General features: G+C 31.5%; 2 protein-coding genes and 1 non-coding gene across 3 annotated transcripts; 1 reads left to right on the plus strand and 2 right to left on the minus strand.

The window, feature by feature from the left end:
• Positions 1–5,183: 5,183 nt before the first annotated feature.
• Positions 5,184–8,152, minus strand: LOC107629163 (rRNA 2'-O-methyltransferase fibrillarin 2). Its single transcript, XM_016331875.3, has 7 exons — positions 8,019–8,152; positions 7,322–7,635; positions 7,078–7,173; positions 6,898–6,975; positions 6,641–6,817; positions 5,680–5,748; positions 5,184–5,522 (listed from the first exon to the last, which is right to left on the minus strand). Exons 1-7 carry the CDS (start codon positions 8,032–8,034, stop codon positions 5,346–5,348), a joined length of 927 nt encoding a protein of 308 aa, XP_016187361.1. The 5' UTR covers positions 8,035–8,152; the 3' UTR covers positions 5,184–5,345.
• LOC148569672 (small nucleolar RNA snoR60) lies at positions 6,059–6,129 on the minus strand. Its single transcript, XR_015908953.1, has one exon. It is a non-coding gene; the product is annotated as a small nucleolar RNA snoR60 (small nucleolar RNA).
• An 11,582-nt stretch (positions 8,153–19,734) lies between the features above and the next one.
• ATMPK13 (Protein kinase superfamily protein) lies at positions 19,735–22,776 on the plus strand. Its single transcript, XM_016331874.3, has 6 exons — positions 19,735–20,039; positions 20,113–20,242; positions 20,313–20,450; positions 21,275–21,607; positions 21,720–21,903; positions 21,982–22,776. Exons 1-6 carry the CDS (start codon positions 19,891–19,893, stop codon positions 22,155–22,157), a joined length of 1,110 nt encoding a protein of 369 aa, XP_016187360.1. The 5' UTR covers positions 19,735–19,890; the 3' UTR covers positions 22,158–22,776.
• Positions 22,777–23,072: the final 296 nt, after the last annotated feature.

The raw sequence follows: 23,072 nt of genomic DNA on the forward strand, positions 1-23,072 counted from the left end.
TAATTTTATATAAATTTGAAAAAACAACAAATAACTTTTTGATTTTTTATCGAAGATAAATAAGTTTTTGACTAATTAAAAATATAAAAACGTTTTACTTTTTCAAAATGCGAGACATTTAAGTCTGTTTGAAGAATCTATTTGTCTTTATATATTTTAGATAGATGAACTTAAATATTTTGTATTTTAAAAAATAAGAGATATTTTTATATTTTTAATTAGTTAAAAATTTATGTATCTTCAAATTATAAAATTAAGAATTTTTTTTTTTATAAATTCTGAAATGATTTTCTCATTCATTATATAATTTAGTTGTGTTCCAAATCTAGACATATAGTTATTTATAGGTTATTAATTAATAAGCAATTGTCAAAATCAAGCCATATCTTCTTCAATTTTTCACCCCACTTCTACATTAATTGTTCAGATAAGGTAGCTATAGCTAGAGTGAGTTCTAACCTAGCAAGAGTAGAAAAAATCATATGAAACGATTTAACTGATATAGGAGAGGAGACACATTTATTTCAAGGATATTATTATATTAAAGACCACCACCGTCCAAACCTAATTATATGAGTTTGAAAAAATAAAAAATATTATGTGATTTAGTGGCTTAGATTTAATTGTTTGTCCATATATGATAGATTCAAATCTCAATTGTTTTCGTCACCAGTTTTTTTAATATACTCATTTTTGTAGTCATTTTTTTTAAAAAATATTTGCTTTCTCATAATAACATTAAAATACAAGCATATTTAATATTATCATATAAAAATTCAATAAAATGAGTTGTATCCTTTATGTTGAGGTAATCACATTGTTCATCTTAGTTTTTCTTTTCATGTTAAATAAATTAGGGGTGAGCACGGGTAGGGGTACCCGATTACTCGTATGAACCTAAATTAAACCAATTAAATTGGTTTTGAAATCAACGGGTAATCGGGTTCAATCTGAACCAAACCGATGACTTTTGTTAGTAATTGGTTCGGGTATCAATTTTGGGGGTGCGGAACTCGAACCAACTCACGAACCCGATCATATATTAATTAAATAAAAAATATATATGGCTTTTTCATTAGATAATAATTATTCATTATTAATATGTTTGGATTTTAATGAGTTTAGTTTTTAATGTATTTAGTGTTTAACATGTTTGGATTATTTCTATTGATGCTACATGTTTATTGTACTTGTTGAATTTTTAAGATAAAAATTTGGTTTTTTTTTTATGAATTTCAAAATCATCGGGTACCCAATTATCCGAACCGAACCAATCCGTTCTTAATCGGTTTGGTTTGATTTGGATACATGTCCAAAAAAATGCAAATCCGAACCTAACCGAACCAATTACATTTTGATCAATTCGGTTCTAATTTTACCATAAATCTGAACCAAACCGACCCGTGCTCACCCCTAAAATAAATTATTTTTTCATTTTGCATTTATTGTTAAGAAGGAATAATTTATATCTTGTCCATATATTCAAAAGAGTACTACATCCATTGCTACTTCAAAAAGATTGTTATTGAATATTTATTTACATATATTGTGAGACAGATATTTTTAGCATCTATCTTTTAAAAAAGTTGTATATATTATTATCATAAGATAGTTTACTGATAATATTAACAACAATGTTTATTTAAAAAAATATGTAACAAATAATATTGATTTAAAAATTATTGATCCCTTTATTTTAATTAGTGGAACTTTTTTAGCATAAACATAAAATTTATTTTTAAGACCAAACTTTAATAGGAAAATTAACTGAAATGATAACAAACAAGTACAAGAAATTTAGACACCATACATAATTACAAAAGGAATTTGCTTTATAAATAATAATATAGATATAAATATAGATATAGATATGGATTTAAGACTTACATCACTAGCTATAGTTTTTTAGTTATTTTCTTCATTATAGTTTGATTATGCCTTATAAGACATATATAAAGACAAAAGAGGTTGAGGGCGATTTGTTTTCAATTCTTTTGAGACCAAAAGTAAAAGACTACAAAAATATTTCCCCTACACAGACACACAAAACACACATATCTAAAGAGTAGGGGTGTAAGTTACTGAACCGAACCGAAATTTACCGCAAAATCGAGCTGAACAACCAAATAGAAAACCAAAAAAATTGGTTTTTTTAGTTTTTTTTTTAATTAAACCGATCGGTTCGGTTTGGTTTTTAGTTGGTTAGGCAGAAATCGAACCGAACCGAAAAAGTGGCTTAGTGATGCATTGAAATGAAAATTTTAGACTTAACAAATGTGTTTGTTTTATGTTTAGTTGTTGGAATGAGTTGAATTTGTGTTAAATTTAAATGTAATGTAATGTTATTTCAGTTTATTGATCGTTTTGAACATTGTTTTACTGAGATTAGTTTTCTATTAGTTAGGACTTAAAAACAAAAAAACTGACCGAACCAAACCGTTTTTAGTTCGATTCGGTTCGGTTGTTACACAAACAGCAAACTGATTGATTGGTATTCTGTAAAAACCGAATAGATCAGTTCGGTTGGTTTTTGGTCCAAAACCGAATCAAACTGAACCGATAACACCCTTACTAAAGAGGTCAAAATTTCAAATAAATAAATAAAATATATAGTTCATTTTTTTTCCTCAGAAACTAAAAAAAGTACATTTTCATAAAAGAAAAAGTCATATAAAAGTTCCATCATGTTTGAATTCTTCAATTTTTAAGGGGAAGAACAAAACCTTAAAATATCTTTGAATCTTTGGGTTCTGTCGGCATGCATAGTACTTTTAACTTTCTCCTAATTAAGAAAACATAATAGTTAGCACTAAGAAGGAACATTTGTTCTTGGCATTCTTTAGTTTAGAAATGCAACCAATGTCTTACTTCCTTAGTTTTTTATGATATCATGATGGAGTGTAACCTAAGATATTTCTTGTATGAAATCCTAGCTCTAATTGGGTAGTCAATAAAGTTTTCCATTTCATGATTAGTATGTAAGGTAATTCCTTGAGGCATTAAAGCAAGATTTAACATAGAACTATAAGACTGCGTTTGAAAGGGAGACTTAGATTAAGAGACTAGAAAATATAGATTAAGAGACAGAGATTAAATTAAGTCTCTATATTGTATTTGGTGTAAGATGTACTAAAGTGAGATATATCTCAGTATTATGTTTAGTTTAAGATAAATATAAAGATTAAAGGATAGATTTAAAATTTTAAAAGTTAAATTAGGATAATTTTTTAAAAGAAATATTGTGTTTCCACTTTTTAGATGTATTGAAAGGATTAAAATTTTGTATTTCGAGATTAAAATTTTAATTCTAATTTTTAACCATCAAATATAATATTAAATTCCAATCCTCTACTCTTAATCTCTAAAAACAAACACTATTTAAGAGAGATATGGACCTTTGATCTGATCAAAGGATTGCATGTTCCTTTTACTACTATTATTATAATTATAATCATCAAATGCTTCATCTTCTTGGCTTATGCCTCTATTGTGCACTACTATAGCATGGTTATTGTAATGAATCAGATATAATAGCATTATTAGGTATAATCAATCATGCACATTTTAATGGTGATTATCACTGAAATGCATGGCTTACCAATCAGATCGAAATGGGCAACTTAGTCAAAACTCAATTGATCTAATTTTACTATCTTTTTGTAAGTTTATATCATATTCGTTTGTCTTATATGATAAGATCTTTCTATTACTGTGTAACGTGCTCTTTTTTTTTCCTAGACTATTTTATACATGCATAGTATAATGTGCTACCTTACCTCTCGTTTGAGCTAGAAATATTAGGGTGAAGTTGGTTTTTATTTCTGTTCATACCCTGACCCAATGATAAGGCACAGGTCCAAACGAAAGGCCCAATCCAAAGGATTGAGTCTTGCCCTACACCGACCTTCGTCCTACGAAGTCAGTCCTTACCACGACTTACCCTAAAGAAGTCGGGACGAGGATTAGCTGGCAGATAAACACCCATTCAAATGAGTAACTGCCCCTAAAATCTCTCTAACCACTTCCAGGAGCCATATCTCAACCTCCCTAAGATAAAGGGACGGTTATCCACCTTAAATGGCAGAACTACTACAACGGTGGTTATGAGTTCACCACTATAAATACACTGACACTTCTCAGATATCACTAAATCTCAATACTCTCTAAATCTGTTTTGCTCCCTTTGCTGACTTTGGCATCGGAGTGTCTTTGCAGGTACCACCTCCCATTTTCTCATACCGAAGTCGGACGGGAGCCTTGGATCATCAATCCGCTTGAATACTTCCTCATTCTGACGATTGAGCCAGCCAAACTAATCCAACCCAATAATCTCCGGTTACCCATCGTAACAATTTCTATTTTTTATTTTTAATATTTTATGTTTTTAAAATTTTGTGAAAGAAAAAAAGAACAATGAAAAAGATTCTAAATACAAAAGAATACTATAATTAAAAATAAAAAATAAAAACGCAAACTGAATACACTTTTTAAAGCTACCATAACATGTAACCCACCAAAATTAAATGCGGTTGATAAACATATTATGACTTAAACATGTTTAACCTAAACACTACATTCATATTTTGGGTTGACAATGTACATCACGTGTCCTAAAAAATTACATTAGCATACAATTTAAATATGATCAAGCTTCGGTTGGGATACAATTGCATTTTCGGTGAACAAAATTTTTGTTTTTTTTTGGACAAGTCGATGAACAAATCTTAAAAAGAATTCAAAAATCAATCGGACCAAAATCCTTATCAGGCTGGAATCATATTATACAAATTTGTTTCACTATAAATACAAACCAAAACTTTAGCCCAAAACTTTAGCCTAACCCAATATATTAAATGTTGGATTGGTTTGGAATTTATATGGTTAACGAGTTGATCACAAAAGGAACCAATACATTTGATAGGTTCACAAATCAAACAACACCTTTCTATAGTAACCTGCGAAGATTTTCAGTAAAATCCTATGATTATAAATATAGAAATAATATTTGAACTTTAGAGAAGTGTCCAATCATCACTCTACTTTTTCTTTTATATCATTATATGGTCTGATACTATTTCAAGATTCATATAACACTCACTAATATAGTTATATTATATTGAAAGCATATTCCGAATTTATATAACCTACCTAAGAAAGTAGATGAAAAGTAAAATCAAAACATATTCTCATCAAAACATTGCCAAGGCATAAATACTACCAAAAAGAGCATAAATACTACCAAAAAGAGCGCATATTCTTTCTTAGTCAATAATACAAAATTAACACAGTGAAAATCTAATGTGACTGGAAAATTTGATATCAATGCATACAATTTTCAAGCAAATCTACTCAGCATCTTTTTTCTTCTTAGGCACTCTGTATCCACCAACAACACAAGCATGATCACGTTCAAATGGCTCAAGTGTCACTTGCTCAAAGGGTTTGAATTGATCTGCCTTCAGCTTGTTCACTTCACTGGCAAACACCGACTCTGCCGGAACCGTCGAGTCTATGCAGTTTGCCTGAACATATTACAATAAAATCAAGTGAAGATGATTTGGTATAACACCGGATCGAAGACTCTTATGATGAGCTTGATTCTTTATACTACACAATGTCTTAATTTGTGATGAAACTTGATAGAAGCATACAAGAGCAATATTAAATTTCGGAACAAACCTTGATTGAAATAACAAAATGGCCTCCTGATTTGAGAAAGTATGAAGCATTCAACCCCAATATCCTTGCCTGCATTACACACCAAATAGCATAAAGGACAATAATCCTTGGACTGGATTCGATTTTGTGAGCTGGGAGGAAGTGTATGGAGAACACTTCTTTCACAGCATGTCTCCAGCAAAGGTTGAAATGTAAATAAATGCACAATTTAACATCGCATGGATGAACAAACACATTAATCCAACAGTGACTATGCTATGTTGACACAACAGGAAAAACATGTAGCAAATGAAAACCAACTTGTCTGATAACTCATTTCAAAATTGAAAATAATTAAATAATACAACAAATCAAGCATTTTTTTTTAAATTTACTTATGTGCATCAGAAACTCGGGTCTGCATCATCCATGATGTCCTGAAGGGGAATCCGAGTTAACTCATCATAGCACAGATTAAGAAATTTTGAATGGAATAACCAATATATCTTGGGGTCAGAAGATAAGTTCAATATTGAGCAGTACAAAACAACATTAGATAAACATTTTCCATTCACAGAAGAACTCTAGTGAAAACTGAAAGCCTCTAAATATGTTTTAAATCAAAGGGGATACAATATAAATATAGATTAAAGAAAAGTTTGCTCAGCGGATCAATGTTTAAAATCTAACACAATTGAAATCCACACGATAGCAGCCAAGTAGAACAATGACTACCAACAATAGCAAGTATATGAAATAACTTGAAAGAAATGCAGAATAGCACTACTTAAGTTAGAGGAGAACAGGTAACAAAGACAAATGCAAAAGCTCAGAATAAGCAGAGACACAAAATTGATGTGAAGGAACCACCCGAAACTCAACAGCCAAACAATTGAATGAACAAAGACATATATACTGTACATGGCTATATAGCAACATAGAGGTAGAAGTACATCGATTTATTGTGAAACTTAGATCAAACCTGATCAGGCTGGGCAACATCGGAAAATATAACATCAACCATGCCAACCAACATCCTGTACTTGGCTGGATGTCTAGCATCTTCAATAATGGGGATAACATTGGTACGCTTCTTTGCCATGTTGACCAAGTCACGGCCACTTCTATGAGAGAATTCTACTGCATACACAACTCCTGTCTGCATACAAAGAACATATTATATAAGCATCTCTCAAGACCATACATGTAAATATTATCAGAATCTGAATTGCTTTATACCGGTCCAACAACATCAGACACATGAGAGACTGTTGTTCCAGAAGCAGCTCCAAGATAGAGGACTCGGGCCCCAGGTTTCTTTATTGGACATAAACCATACAAAATAAATTAGATATGAAGTTACTAATTAGAATCACAGCAACAACATAAGAAGTCTTTTAACAAAATGAATTTTCTTACAATCCATATGTTGTCAACCCCACCAAGGATGGCAGCCGCCAACTTGGATCGGAAAGGGTTCCAAACTCTATACTCATCTTTTGTACCATCCTCTTTCTGCATATCATAACAATTTCATTGTCAGCATATTACTATTATCACTATTACTATCATGATATACAACACACAAGTGCATACACATACACATAATATATCATTTGAAATCATGCGTGCATAATGCTATAAGATGAGAAAGAAAAATTACCTGCACAGTAATCCTTTTCTCGTTGTAAACAGCCTCACCAGGAACCATGTTCTTTGTAACCAGGGCATCTTCTTTTCCCTTGGCAATGAAGATCCCTTCGTGTCTGTGAGGCTCAACCACAACCTTGCTCCCTCCCTTCATTCCACCCCTTCCACCACCACGACCTCCACCTCTTCCTCCTCCACGGCCACCTCTACCACCACCTCTTGCTTTGAATGGGGTGCCTCTATCTCCTCCTCTTCCACCAAATCCACCTCTCCCTCTACCTCCTCTGTCACCTCTTCCCCTGAACCCTCCTCCAGCACCACCACGACCTGCACAAAATCAACCACCATTATCAACAAAATAAAAGGAATGCTGCTACTCCACTACACTCTTCTACCAATAAAAACACGAAACAAACAGTTCAAACACCAAAACAAAGGAAAAAGAAATGTCACTACATAACTAAACTCTTCTACCAACAAGAATGAAATTTCTTCAAGACACTAAAATACTTCCCAAATATCCTAACGTCATTTCAGTTCTACACTCAAAAACGGTCTCAATGAGCTAAAAATCCAAAGTTTGTATTCAAATAAGCCAAAAAGTAACAATGAAAGTTGACACATTCAGCTACAAATGCAATAGACTTGTTCTGAGGAATGAATCAATGGAAAGATAACCCTAAACAGAGAATGGGAATAACTTCAGTTACCTCTAGGAGGAGCCATCTTCAAAAAGTTGGAAGCAGTGAACGGCGAAATGCAAACGAAGTGAACTGACCTAAGAAAAGCAGAGGAGATATAAAGCTTTTATAGCTGAATGAAAAAGTTAGGGTTTAGATTAGGGTTTTGTGTTTTTTTTTTTTTTTTTTAATCAAGTATAATAAAATAACGAATAATAATAAACAAAAGAAAATATGGGGAAGAAGTTTTTGGTGGGTAAGCCCATTTAAATAACAAAAATCCAATGGTCTAGACCAAATCATTTCTTGATTGATGATTGAATCAGTTACTATGACCAAGCCCAAAAAAATAACAGTTACCACAGCCGAAAAGAAAATGGCAACAAAAAAATTAAAGCCTTTTTTTTTTCAAAGCTAACTGTAGAATCTTTCCAGATTTTCATATAGTTTGTCATATCTTCTTTTTTTTACTTTGTTTAATACAAAAATATTATATATATAATTAGTTATCAAATTATTTATTATGTATTTGAATATATTTATATACAAAAATACTATATTCATATCAGAAAAAAATTGCTACCATATATATACATGTGTGTATGGATGTTTTCAATATGTATTATAATATATATTATATAATTATCTAATTTAATGGCTAATATTTTTTTTATATAAATGTAACATAATTAATTTATATGTGTTGTTTCACGAATATATTTATATATGTTTTAATTATAATATGTATTTTTAATAAATAATTAAAAATTATTTTTTTAATAGACATGGAGTATAATTATTTTTTATAATAACTGTTCTTTTAGACAATGATACATTAATTTGTGTCTTTAGAGCGTAAAGCATATTTAAGATAAAATTCTCACTCCATTCTATACATATAATTGAAAAGATGACAAGTATCTAAATAATAAATACATTTAATATAAGTCAGAATTATCTCTTTCTAGTTTCTATTTTTACATATGATACTGATACGTTCTTTTTTTTTTTTTCCTTTTTGTATTACTGATATGTTCTTCTTACTCTTTAATATCACTATCTAGAACTAGAAGTATGCAACATTGTCAATGGCCGCCACATTGATAAAGCCACTCATCAAACCCGAAGAGTGTGAAAAGTGACTAAAATGAACTCTTGGACGGTGATTACTTGGCCCACTCAAGTTTCCCTTTTCTCCTTGTATCAAGTCAACAACCAATTTAATTAATTTTAAGGGAAATTTCTTGTTCATTATCCCTAATGGTATCTTAAACACCAACTGCTTTAATTTCTACGTAATTTGGTATCTCACATATGACTACATTATTTCTTCCTAGCTTCGTATAGTTAGAATTTTTTTTAAAATGTTCTTTCGGGTCGCCCTATAAATTTACATACATAGTTTCACTTCTATATAATGCTAAAGTCCAATACTCAAAAAAAAAAAAAAAAAAAAAAAATCCCCTTTCTCCTTTTCTTCCCCTCATAGAGGCTGTTAAATTTAACATTGCATTTTATAGTTTGCTTTTGTTTCTAAAGTTTGATCCTAAATTTTGGTAGTCTTTATATTATGAAGTTACTTTTATAATTGTATGTTGAAAATTTGGAGAAATAACAAACGAAAGGAAAAGACTTTGAAGAGAATCATACACTCTTCATGTTTTACCTTTTTGTTCCTTCCAAAACTTCAGCTAGTAACTATATCGTTAGTTTCTCATTTTTGTTTCTGATCGATGTTTCATCATTATTTTACAGATTATAGAATGCCAACTTCAACTTCCAAACCATGCAAGAAGATCACAACAAGGTTTCCCCCAAGAAGGGGCAAGATCAAAGCTGAAATATTTAACATCCTACTCAAGTTTGTGAAATCCAAACTCCATCTATGAATCAAAGTAACTCATCATTATTATAACAATATAAATGTTGATGTTATAACCGGTATATTCTTTAATATAAGAATATACTAAAATTGAAGCTTATGATATTAAGTTAGAAGCATCTGTGTCTGTTTGTTTTTTAATTGCAGACAGAAGCTGCTTTTATAGTTAAGTCATATAATGTTGTCCATCTATAAGTAGTTAAGTACCACATATACTTTTTATATAAAGTGGATTTGTGCTGTGAATAACATAACATGGCTTGCAAAACCAATGTTTTTGAGGTTGGGCAGGATCGTGATTTACAGCATTATTGTTGTGTTATGCTATCTTCTTTGTATCTTAAATTATTTACTAGCTTCGCTTTCAATGTAATTTTCTTCTAAGTGTTATATAATAATGCAAATCAAGTATTAGCTGCTTTGTGTGTTGGCTCCACTAGGGGTGTAAGTTATCGAACCGGATCGAAAATTACTGCAAAACCGAATCAAAAATTATAACAATCGATTTAAAAACCGAAAAAATCGGTTTTTTTTTTCTGACAAAACCGATCGGTTCGATTCGATTTTCGATTGGTTCGATAGAAACCGAACCGAAGATATGCATCCATTTCAATGTTTTAACTATTTTAACCTTTAACCTAACAACAAAAATCTCCAACCTCTAACTATTTCAATGTTTTACTCTTATTATTTCAGTTTATTAACTATTTTAAACATCTAATTATTGTGTTTCATATTTTCCTCATTAGAAATTAAAAATCGAAAAAATCGACCGAACCAAACCGCTATTGGTTCAGTTCGATTTGGTTCGGTTATTGTTAAAACAGCAAACCGAACGATTATGTATCTGTAAGAACCGAACATATCGGTTCGATTGGTTTTTGGTCCAAAACCAAACCAAACCGAACCGATAACACCCCTAGGCTCCACCTGGTCCAATATTACTTTCAAGATTTTTTATTTTTTTTTTTAATTTCCGCGCTAGAGAAATTGACTCTCTATTCAAAATTTGTAAATATTCTAAAAGTGTGGTTGTGTCATGTGTGTTATACGGTGCATGTATACACATCGCATATGCTATATCATGTTGGTGATCAATCTAGTTCAATTAAAGAACTAAATTTTTAAGTCAATATTAGTTAATTATTTAAAATTAATTTTTATAATAAAAGAAATTGGTTATATGGTCCCTGTTTTCCTGAAAATTCATGCAGGTAAAAAAATAATGTCATATTGGGCCAAACAAAAACAATTAAAAGCCAACTTGAACTTAAAAGAAAACTGAGCCCATGCAGTCATATTGGGCAAAACAAAAATAATTAAAAGCCCAACTTGAACTAGAAAACTGAGCCCATGCAAGTAAAAAAATAGTCATATTGGGCCAAACAAAAACAATTAAAGCCCAACTTGAACTTAAAAGAAAACTGAGCCCATGCACTTCACTCCACGTCACTTCACTTCACTTTCTTACTCAGCACACAAGCAACGAGTGTAAGTAACTAATAACAGAATATTCCAAAAGGCCGTACCGAGTTAGTGACTCAAGGAGCCTTCGTCCCCAAGTTAGTGAGTCACATCGCATGAACTCGCTCCCCCTGTATAAATAACCTCAAACACCGCGCATCCATAACCATAAACTTACCTTGATTACTCTCTCTCTTTCTCTCACTCTCTCACTCTAAATTTCGGAGTTCGAATCCGGTGAAGTAGATGGCAGAATCTACTACGATTTCATCTGTGGCTCGCAGCAACTCAATAATGGAAGCACAAAAATGGAGGTACTCGCAGACGGTACCTCCTCGAAGGGGCCAAAACCGGATCAAGCTGAATATTCTCAAGGCAGTGGTGAAGTCTGCGACGTCGTTTGGCTCCTTTTCCCACACAAAACGACACGAAGTAGAAGAAGAAGAAGAAAACAGAGCTCCTCTGAGCTCTTCTCCGCCAACTCCACGTAGCTATAGCTCCGATTCATAATAGCCTTATTAGAAAGGGAATTAGGGTTTTGGATGATTGATCTATGAATGGTGTGATTGTTAATTTGTTATGTATCGGAAAGCTAAGAACTCATAAATTGTACTGTATGTATAAGAATTTTCCAGTATTGTGTGTGTGTGTGAATTAGTGTTCTTGATTAACATCATGATGATTTTTGTGATGCTCTCTGCTGGTTTTGACTTTTTGATTCAATGGCCAAGAGCGCTTCATCTAGTGTAGTAGTTATTTGGTAACTTCATTATTCAAAGTTCAAACATTGCTTCGATTAGCAAGAAATGTTTTAGAGAAAATACTCAATTTGGTTCTGAATACTCAATTTACAGTGAGTTTTCATTACAGAGTCAATTGAAAAGTTTGGGAATTAATTTTCTTCAAGGACTAAATTGAGATTCGATTGTAAATTTAGAGATCAAATTTAATATTATCTCAATGTTTTATATGCAATTTTTAATATACTCTTTTATATGAATAAGAAAAATACAACTTAAGGATAGTTTTTTCTTTTCTTTGGACATGGAGAGAATGGATATTACACCAATTGTATGATTGATTGTGAAGAAATAATAGCATCTTTGGTAACGTTTCTAGGAAAATTAGTATCTTTTAGCTTGCAACAAAATTCAAAATAAATAAATAATTGTACCCTTGTCACATGAGATATTGACATGGTTTTTTGGTAACGTTTGAATGAGAGACTAAATTACACCAATTAAATAAGAATTCTTTTTGTTTTTTTTTTTTAAATACTGAAATATGATTAATTTTTAAAAAAATTAATTTCAATCTCTCACCATAAAACACAATATTAAATGATCCAAGTCACTAGTGAAAAACATCACCGTTCAGTTTGCTCAAATAGTCAAATACAGGTAGTACCAAAATAAATAATTAAATATTTTGTTATCGAATATAAAAAATGTTGGGGATTCCTTTCATAGACTCGTTAACTGGATATGTCCATACAATATCAAATGCTACTCACCGATATCTAAAAGTATTTTAAAATAGATTTTTTAATTAAACGAATAAAATGTTTTAAATTGTTAATATTTGGGGGAAAAAATAGACAACCAACATTTTTCTCTTAAATTTGAGTCAACACTTACCAATATCCTATTTTATTTTCTAAAAATGTTGACCTTACTAACATTTTTCCAATATTTTTATATTACAAATCTCAAAAGTTTTTACTTTTTACTAAAACTAATTGAGAATATTTAAGTTATTTGTTTGCGAAATTTGAAAACTCAGGAGAAGTTTGATTTATGAATAAGAAACATTATATATTTTTTTTGTCCATAATATTTTCATCAAATGTTTTAAAAATTATTTCTAATATTTTATTTGATTTAATATTGTCCTTAAAATTTAAAAATAATTTCAATTCAACTTCTAATATTATTCTTTTTACAGTCCATAATTAGTTTTTTTTTCTAGTTTTGCCTTAATCATTACTAATATATAACTAATTAACTTGTTGACTAAAAAAAAAAAGAAATTAATAACAGATAAAATTATTGAAATTTTATACAAACATTCAGAGAAAATTGACGATTCAAATTAAATATTAGAGACAATTTAAAATAAACAAAAAATATTAGGAATAAAATGCACACGTTTTATCCTATTTACTAGGTTAAAGCTTTTTGATGGGGGAACATTATTTAAAGTAAACAATCCATCACGTGATTTTGTCTTAATCATGAACTGTGAAACGAAAATGACAAGCATACACAAAAGTGGATTCTTTGAGGTTTGACCAATGCAAATTATTATAGCACTTTGTTGATTAATGAACAACCACAGTTGGAATATTTCTTAATCACTACTATTATCTCAATTTGAAAATGTTTAGTATTAAAAAGAATTAGTAAAGAACAGTTAAAATTTAGCTTATTTAACATTTATTAATTATTATAATAATTAATAAATATTAAATAAGACAAACTTTGACTATTTTTTTTTCTAATATTACCGATCTCAATCAATTACTAAAACGTTTTTATGGTTCGTTAGATTCTTTTACGAGCTTAATTAATCTGGTTAGGTTCCCATTTCAATAATTATATTCCCTTCTTCATAACTTCATCGCTTGTATACACAAGTAACATTTGAGTATCTCCTAACTTCTACGATTTTATATGCATATTTCAATAAAAAACTATATATGCAGCATATATCTAGTAATTAATGAGAAGAATCCTCATTCCCCCACAAAAAGATTATATTATAAAATCGTTAGAAGATATATTTATATTTTTTATTATAAAAACGTTAGGCGTGTTGATTAATATTTGTTTGAATTTATTTTGCACTTGAATTAACATTTGTTTCATTAACTCTTTATTTTTTATTAAGAATATTAATTCCTAACACTCCTATTTTATTCTTAATTACTTAATGGAGTGAAACAATAAGCAGACGTATAAATTGTCACGTTCATTTGGTGATTGTGTTTTGTGTTTAGCATCTTTAAAAGTAAAAAGAAGATAATATATATAAGCTGAGATATATATAAGAAGATAAAACTAACTGCCCACCATATATTCGACAGAAATTTAAGATCCTCTTGTATTTTTCAAGTAGTTTTGAATTTAATTATAGTATGAGTGCTCCATGGCTAAGATAATAAAAATGTGCAAAATTTAGTTTCGAAATGTTTGATAACAAAAAAAAAAAAAACAAAACTGTCGAAACTTATTTTATTTAACATTTTTATTAATTTTAATAATAATTAATAAATGTTAAATAAAATATTTTTTTTTTTATCTTTTTAACATTACTGAATTTAGTTACGTACTTTTTGACAAAATCGTTTTCATGGGTTCTCTATTGTCGCACTAGAATTTATATGATCCTACCAAAAAATGGGCTTTAGCAACGGAAAAAACCGTAACTAAAGTATTTCAAGGAAAAGGAAAAATTAATGTATAAAGGAAAACAGTAAAAACCATGCTTCTAGATTCAGTCCAATAATAACCACATAAATAGAAACAAACATAAAGAAAACAGTAAATAAAAGCTTGAACCATAATTTTCAACCAAATAAAATTGCATAACATCAAAACTCTTTCACCTCTCTTAATAACCATATACAAGCCAACTATTGAGACTCCATCCACCAAAGAATTAATTACTTTAATTAATAAAGACATGGTATTTTTTATATCACACTAATTCCTATTATGTTAATTAACATGAGTGTCTTATCATACTAGAAATCCAAAACTGAATTGAAACTAAAATTACAAAATTATTGAAATCAAAATTTAACAAAGCAATGAAGCACCATTAATAGAATCATTCTTAAATCATTGAAATTAACCAACAATAAAATTATTTCAGTTTCATAAAAATTAATAAGGCAAAAAAAACAACAATAACCATAATTTATTCTATCCAGTAACAAAATTAATCAACAGAGTTAATCAAATTTTCATACAGCAACTAAAATCTATTCTGTCTAGTTACTATAATCTAGAATAAAAATTATAGCAACTTATAATTATTATAATTAACAAAATAAAAAAACTAATCGATGAAAGAGAGAATAACATAATCAAACACCGTAATTCCACAGCAGCAGAGAGATGGCAAAGAGTCCATGCGGCAAAAGAGAGACGTTCACAGAGAGGGAGAGAGGGGACTCGAAAATAGAGACAAGCTTGACGACGAGGGCAGAGACGGCGACGCCAACAATAACTCCGAGCAGATCTGGCGATGGAGGAACCAAGCCGACGGTGAGTGAGGAATAGGGAGACAGAGACGAGGATCGAGCAACCATGAGCAGACGACGAGAATAGGGCAAGGAGAAGAGGAATGTAGAGCGATGATGGCACCCACGGTCTATCCCCACCGGCGGCAAGAGCACCCTCCCGCCGAGGAGAAGAGTTCGGAGATGAAGAGTGGATGGCGGCTGGATGCTGTTGTAGAAAAGGGGTTAGGGTTGGGTTCACCTTTGAGTCAGAGAAAAAGGGGGATGGTAGCTGCGACTTCCAAGGAGGTTTGGGGCTAGGGTTCTTCACTATCCAGAGAAAATAATCGAACAAAAATAAAAAAAATAGAGATTACATTGTAATTTGTTTGGCTGCCCAAATAATCAGCTATGGAGACCATGCTAGGATTGCAAATCAAAAACCCAAAGCACGATTTTGCCATAGAACCTGATTTCATACCAAATAAGGGTGCATATGGCCCGGCTCGACCCGAAGATCCGGCCCGACCCCAAACATTTTAGAGGCTAATTTGATGTGATTTCACCGGGTTTAGGGTCGAGTAAGGGTCTAAAAAATAGACCCGGTCATTATTTCGGGTCAGGTCCGGGCCATAGCTCGGGTCGCCCGAACTCGGCCTAGTGGTCCGGTCATCATATATAATTTATTAGTGATGGATCATGGCTATTCTTATGTGCAATTTAAGTATTGTAAACCTTAATATTTTGTATTATTAGTCATTATAAGACTATAAGTTAATGTTTTATGTTTAGAATGCATAAGACTTTAGACTAATGCATAATATTGTATTATTTGTATTGATTTAAATATTTAGTGTTATTAGACAATATTAGTATTGATTGTGGTTATGCTTTAGTTTTGAAGAAGGGTTGGTTCTTGTTATATTTTTTTAAGTGAATTTTACCATGTCAAATAGTGGTTGGAGTATTGAAAACTTAGATATTTTTACATGCTAGCTTATAAGAAGGTATCAACGTACTGTAATGTTAACGGCCCGGTTTTTACCCGGTATAATTGTCGACAATAGGGGTGTGCATGGCCCGGCCCGACCCGAAGACCCGGCCCGGTTCCGAACACTTTAGGGGCTATTTTTGTGTGATTTCACTGGGTCTAGGACCGGGTTAGGGTCTCAAAAATAGACCCGGTCATTATTTTGGGTCGGATCCGGGCCATGACTCGGGTCACCCGAAGTCGGCCCGGTGGCCCGATCATCATACACAATTAATATTTTGTGTTATTAGTGATGGATGATGACTATTCTTATGTGGAATTTAAGTATTGTAAACCTTAATATTTTATGTTATTAGTTATTATAAGACTATAAGTTAATGTTTTATGTTTAAAATGCATAAGATTTTAGACTAATGCATAATAATGTGTTATTTATATTGATTTAAATATTTGGTGTTATTAGACAATATTAGTATTGATTATGGTTATGCTTTAATTTTAAGAAGAGTTGGTTCTTGTTATATTTTTCTAAGTGAATTTGACCATGTCAAATAATATAATGGTTGGAGTCTTGGAAATTTGGATATTTTCACATGCTAGCTTATAAGAAGGTATCAAGGTAATGTAATGTTAACGGCCCGGTTTTCACCCGGTTTTTACCCGGTATAATTATGGCCCGAAAGTGTATAGGTTTCATCGGGTCTAGGGCCGGGTTCGGGTCTAATAAATAGACCCGGTATATATTTCAGGCCGGGTTTGGGTCACATCAAACCCGGTTTCACTCGACCCATGCACACCCCTAGTCGCCAAAAAGTGTGTTGGTTTCATCGGGTCTAAGATCGGATTTGAGTCTAATAAATTGACCCGACGTATGTTTCGAATCGAGACTGGATCACATCAAACTCGACTTCACCCGATTCATGTGCATCCTAGTACCAAACTTGAGACACGGTCTGATTTTGTCACTTTTATGTATCCGTCGACAATCATCTCTAACAAATCCCCTTATTTTCTGATAGTGTAATATTATCTCTTCTTAATTCTGTCTATATGACTATGTACCTATTACCATTTGATTGTTTACTTATTTCAAAGTTAATAATTTCTTCAAAACTATGAAGGTAATGCATGCATATAAAAAATTTCAACAAGTATTTTTCTTAACAACTTCCTTAAATTTTTTATTTACTTTTTTTTTATCAAGAGCAAATATACAGTGAACAAAAATTTTTAAAAAAGTTTGATACATTATTCAATGCATTGGAATTTTTTTTTTCTAAACACAACATATATTTATTACTCCTTGACAATGTTGAGAATACTTCACCCTAGACTCTTCATACAATATCTATCATTGTCCATTATTCAATGCATTGGAAATTTATTAAAGTTGACATCATCGTGTTAAGTTGAAGACATAAATATTTTAATTTTTAGACAACAAAAAAATAGATATTTGAATTTTGCCTTTGACCCATATGGAGAGAATTTCTAGAATTTAATGTGTAGGCGTGCGTCAACTAGCACATAATGCAAATTAAAAGCTTGAATTATAGAATAATTGAATTAAGATTCAAGTAGTCCTACTTCACGTGCTCATCAATCATCACATCCTCTCCTCTTCTTCTTGATGTACTTCTAGTTATTATTCAGTTCCTTTCGCAGCAAGGAAAGTGCTTATTCATAGATCAAATTTCTGAATACTGGTTTGATAAATCAGGCAAGTAAGACTTATGAGCAATTTGCGCGTTATTTAGTGCATGTGGTGCCTAACAAATGGGTGAGAGGTCACATTTCAATGTTTATTTACAAATCAAAATAAGAAGAAACAAAAATTGTCAAATCATGAGTTTATTTATTCACTTAAACAAGAATAAAAAATTTGAATCTTATTTTTTTAATATAACAATTTATTAGCCAACCACATATTAATATATATAATTGATATGAGAGAAAAAGACAGTTGATGTATATCAAATTTATTCCAAGTCTAGAAGTTATCTTATTTTAAATTTTAACTCTTTTAAGTTTTATCTTAATAGTTGATTCGGATTCAATTTTTGGGCTGTTCATAATATTTTTTAATATGACAGGTCAAAAATTAATTTATCGCTAATCTGAATTTAGAATCGAACCTCAACATTTATTTAAGCAGACGAGTAAAGTGGCTATTCCACCAACTAAGTTGGTTTTATAAAATTTTTATCATTTTAGTTTTTTAAAGATATTTTTGCAATCAAGACTGACTACCTATCCTGAGAAATGAATCCTCTCAATTTTTTTTTTAACAATTGAAAGTAAAGTGTGATCTCTTACCATTAATTTTATAAGTAGGACCAAAAATAAATATGAGAAAGAACAATAAAGGATTAGAGATCACACTTTACACTCTTATTTTTTTTAACAATTGAGAGAATCCATTCCTCTTATCCTGCTAAGCACCAGCATTTTTTATTTCTGGGTCAGAGATCACAAACCTTGAGAAAGATAAACAGGCTTTTGTTTCGTTTTGTTTTTCCTCTTAGCCTCTTAAGGCCCTCTCAATTGGGCTTACCTTTGGGCCCAAACTTTAATAATTGGATATGTGACTATTTAGACATACAGATATTTGACGTATCTGACTAGCTGGACCCAAAAAAAAAAAAAAAAAGAAGTCACACACATTTCCAAAGAGATTTACAATTTTTGTTTTAAATGCTAACAAAAATTATAACATATTTAGTTATTTTAGTAGTTAATAATTTAGTTAAAAAAATAAGAAAATTATGTGTATAAATATATACAAATTTTTAAATATATTATATTAAGTCAATTTTATGATATTTATTAATTGGTACTTAAATTTTGTCTAACTTATCTTTTATACTAAATTTTGATTTTTTAAAAATTATTTATTTTTATATCTTTTAAATTAAATATTGATATTTAACTTTTTTTTAGTAAGTAATCATCATCTTTTAGTCACTATATTATTTACCATTATATTATTATGAATAAATAATAGAGGAATGTTAGGGGATCAACAATTTTTGTGATTTGTAGCCATCAAATAGCCATCAATAATGATTTTAATGGTATGAGATTGGTGTGAGATTTCATCCAATGGCTCACTTTTTTTTTTGCTAGTTACATGTTGGTCAGAATTTAACAAAGTTGCTGCCTCTCTACACTTTTCCTAAAAAATAACGGATAGATAACATAATCCCCCGTTCACATTTGAAAATTGAATTGAATGAATTTGAAATTGGAGAGGAAAAAAGCAAACCCCACCAACATGACGATGAGCTTCGTAAAAGCCTTGTCCACTCACAAATCAAGGAAGCAAGAATCTTAGAAGCAAATGCAAATGGAAAAGGAAAACCAAAACGGCGATATCGCACTTGATTCCAAATACGTTCGCTACAACATTCTTGGAAACTTGTTCGACGTTTATGCTCACTACGTTCCTCCCATTCAACCCGTTGGTCGTGGCGCTTACGGCGTCGTTTGGTATCTCTCTTCAACTCTCTCTCTCTCTCTTTTCAATTTCATTCAATTTTCCCTCATCTTCTTTCTCTTTCAGCTGCGCGACGAATTCGGAGACCAAAGAAGGTGTTGCCATCAAGAAGATCGGGAATGCCTTTGACAACCGGATCGATGCCAAGAGGACTCTCCGGGAAATCAAGCTCCTCTGTCACATGGACCATGATAATGTAATCAATTTCATTTTTCTCTAATCAGTTTTTGATTAGGTTTTGGTTTTGAAGTTTTTGGTGTGTGTAGGTGATTAAGATAAAGGATATAATAAGGCCAGCGGAGAGGGAAAAGTTCAATGATGTGTACATAGTTTATGAGCTGATGGACACTGATCTCCATCAGATTATTCAGTCTAACCAGCCTCTCACTGATGATCACTGCCAGGTACTTCGTTCGATTCGTTGTCTCTGTGACTGTGTGAAGGAAATGAATGTAATTAAGTTATAGCGTGAACGTGGCAATGGCTCAGCACACAGAGCTTGTAGCTTGGATCAATATCAATCACTCCAATTATGTGTACACAGTACTTGAATTGCTTCGTTTCCAAAAGAGAGTATTGATTGCCAAACTATCATCACATGCCTTGATTGTGTTGTGCTTGACATTGAGTGTATTTTCCTTGACTTGTAAGTGTGATGTTTATGTGAAAAAAAATGGGGACAGAAGTTGTTGAATGTAGAAATGTGCTTTAGAGTTGATGTGGGTGTTTTTGTGAAGGGAAAAAGGATTTTGATTGTGCTGTGATGAAAAAGCCTTGTTTTTTGTTTGAGAAGAGGAATGATATGGGAGTTTTGTGAAAGGATTTTGAAGTTTGGGAGTTGTTTTAGTAAATGTTATATAACCTTGTCTAAGAAAGTGAGAACAGAACAAAATATTTCTTCTCATTTGTTTATTCAACCTAACTTCCTAAGCGATATTAGAGACATTTTAGTAACAGAAAGTTGATGCTAAATTGCTAATCTCAAATAGACAAACAGTTAAAATTGTCATGTAGTTATCTCGGTTTGTAATATCATTTATGGTTGTTTGCAGATTTATATTATGATTTGGTATTTGATATTTGAACTGGAAGCTCATATGGAATTAGTAGCTTACAAATTCAAATTCATTCGTTGTTCGTTGAATCTTTGATCATTGTAGATTCGATTTGTTACTAAGAAATTGTTAAGGGGGATAAAGCTAAAGCAATGTGTTGAATGTCATTGCAGTATTTCTTATACCAGCTCTTGAGAGGATTAAAGTATGTACACTCTGCCAATGTTTTGCACCGAGATCTAAAGCCAAGCAATTTACTTCTCAATGCAAACTGTGATCTCAAAATATGTGACTTTGGGCTTGCCAGAACAACATCTGAGACAGATTTTATGACAGAATATGTTGTCACTCGTTGGTACAGAGCCCCTGAATTGCTATTGAACTGTTCAGAATATACTGCAGCGATTGATATCTGGTCTGTTGGATGTATTTTGATGGAAATAATTAGAAGGGAGCCTTTGTTTCCTGGTAAAGATTATGTTCAGCAGTTGGCACTTATAACTGAGGTATTTGTCCGTGTCTTCAATACTTGAAATTTTTTAGAATAACTTAGTTTTGCAAAATTGCAAATGGTGAAATCTTGATGAGCTAAGTCCTCACAATTTTGTCCCAAAACAGTTACTAGGTTCACCAGATGAATCGGATCTTGGATTCCTCAGAAGTGAGAATGCAAAGAAATATGTTAAGCAGCTCCCACATGTAGAAAAGCAGCCATTTGCGCTGAGGTTTCCTGATGTGTCTCCATTGGCAATTGATCTTGCTGAGAAAATGTTGGTCTTTGATCCCTCAAAACGCATAACTGGTATGTTATTCAATCCTTATTTTATCATCGTCACTCATTTCTTCCTTCCATTTTAACTAATATTATATGGTTTTATAGTTGAGGAAGCACTGAATCACCCATATTTGGCAAGCCTTCATGAGATCAATGAGGAGCCCACTTGCCCGAGTCCATTCATCTTTGATTTTGAACAGACAAGTCTGAATGAAGAAGATATAAAGGAGCTCATATGGCAAGAGTCTCTGAACTTCAGCCAGGATCAGATGCTTGAATAAATCAGTAAGCAAGATGGTCATTTTCCTTTTTATCTTTTCAATTCTATGGACTTCCATAATACATGTTCAGAGTTGGGTGCAAAAAGTGGTTTGATTCAATGAAACATGTTATGAAAATGTTTCTTAGTGGTGTATGTGATTCTAGTAACCTGTAGTTACTAGTCAAGGAAGAGTGGTTAGAAGATGAATCCTCCCAGCTCCGTTGTCCTCGGAGGACAAGTGATAAAGTAAGTGTTTTTGTTTCTGTTTTTTCCTTGGGGGGATTCTAGTACCAGCTTAGCATTGTTGGTTTGGTATACATAAATGGAAGGCGCATATGCCTTTAAGGCCTTTGTCTTTGGCTTAGCATTGTATAAAATATAAATCCATATATAGCAGCATGCAAAGTTGCTTTAAGATAAGCCACAAGCCCACAATATAGTGGTGTTTCAGTGCTTAATTGCTTATAACGCTGGTTTTGTTTTTTGTCTGTCTTTTCACTTGGTTAAGTTGAAAAGTTTGAAATCTTTTGTATATATGTTTTACATTTTGATTTGATGATATAATTAAACTGGTTCTATTGTTAGTCTTACTTATAAATAAGAAATTAACTCTGAAGTTGATTGTGATATAATAATTTGTCTCTCGAATTTATTTATACATTGGTTTTCTAAAATAAATCTGACCGTTTATTTGCTGAGAAGTGATTTAATTGCTGTAATTGTAGACCTAAATGCCACACTTTGAATTTTCGTCTGTGATTTCATCGGTTAAGCCATATATTTTTATGCAAGACCGTAAATTATTTTACAGTCATTTGATTATATGTGTATCTTTGGATGATATATAATTAGATGCATGTTTAAAATTCTTTTTTACTATTGTTGTATCAAAATAAATTCTTATAATTAATTCTTTAGCTTAAGCCTCTGAAAT

This window comes from Arachis ipaensis, chromosome B3 (assembly GCF_059453495.1).
Source record: "Arachis ipaensis isolate K30076 ecotype BB chromosome B3, ASM5945349v1, whole genome shotgun sequence".
Lineage (NCBI taxonomy): Eukaryota > Viridiplantae > Streptophyta > Magnoliopsida > Fabales > Fabaceae > Arachis > Arachis ipaensis.

Excerpts from the sequence above, each read along its gene's own strand:
- LOC107629163 (XM_016331875.3), bottom strand. Across the intron at positions 6,818-6,897 it reads TGTCTGATGTTGTTGGACCG|ACAGGAGTTGTGTATGCAGT; the intron begins GTATAAAGCAAT and ends CTTTGTATGCAG. Across the intron at positions 5,523-5,679 it reads ATTTTGTTATTTCAATCAAG|GCAAACTGCATAGACTCGAC; the intron begins GTTTGTTCCGAA and ends TAATATGTTCAG.
- ATMPK13 (XM_016331874.3), top strand. The coding sequence starts at position 19,891 with ATGCAAATGGAAAAGGAAAACCAAAACGGCGATATCGCACTTGATTCC. Across the intron at positions 20,243-20,312 it reads GTCACATGGACCATGATAAT|GTGATTAAGATAAAGGATAT; the intron begins GTAATCAATTTC and ends TGGTGTGTGTAG. Across the intron at positions 21,608-21,719 it reads AGTTGGCACTTATAACTGAG|TTACTAGGTTCACCAGATGA; the intron begins GTATTTGTCCGT and ends GTCCCAAAACAG.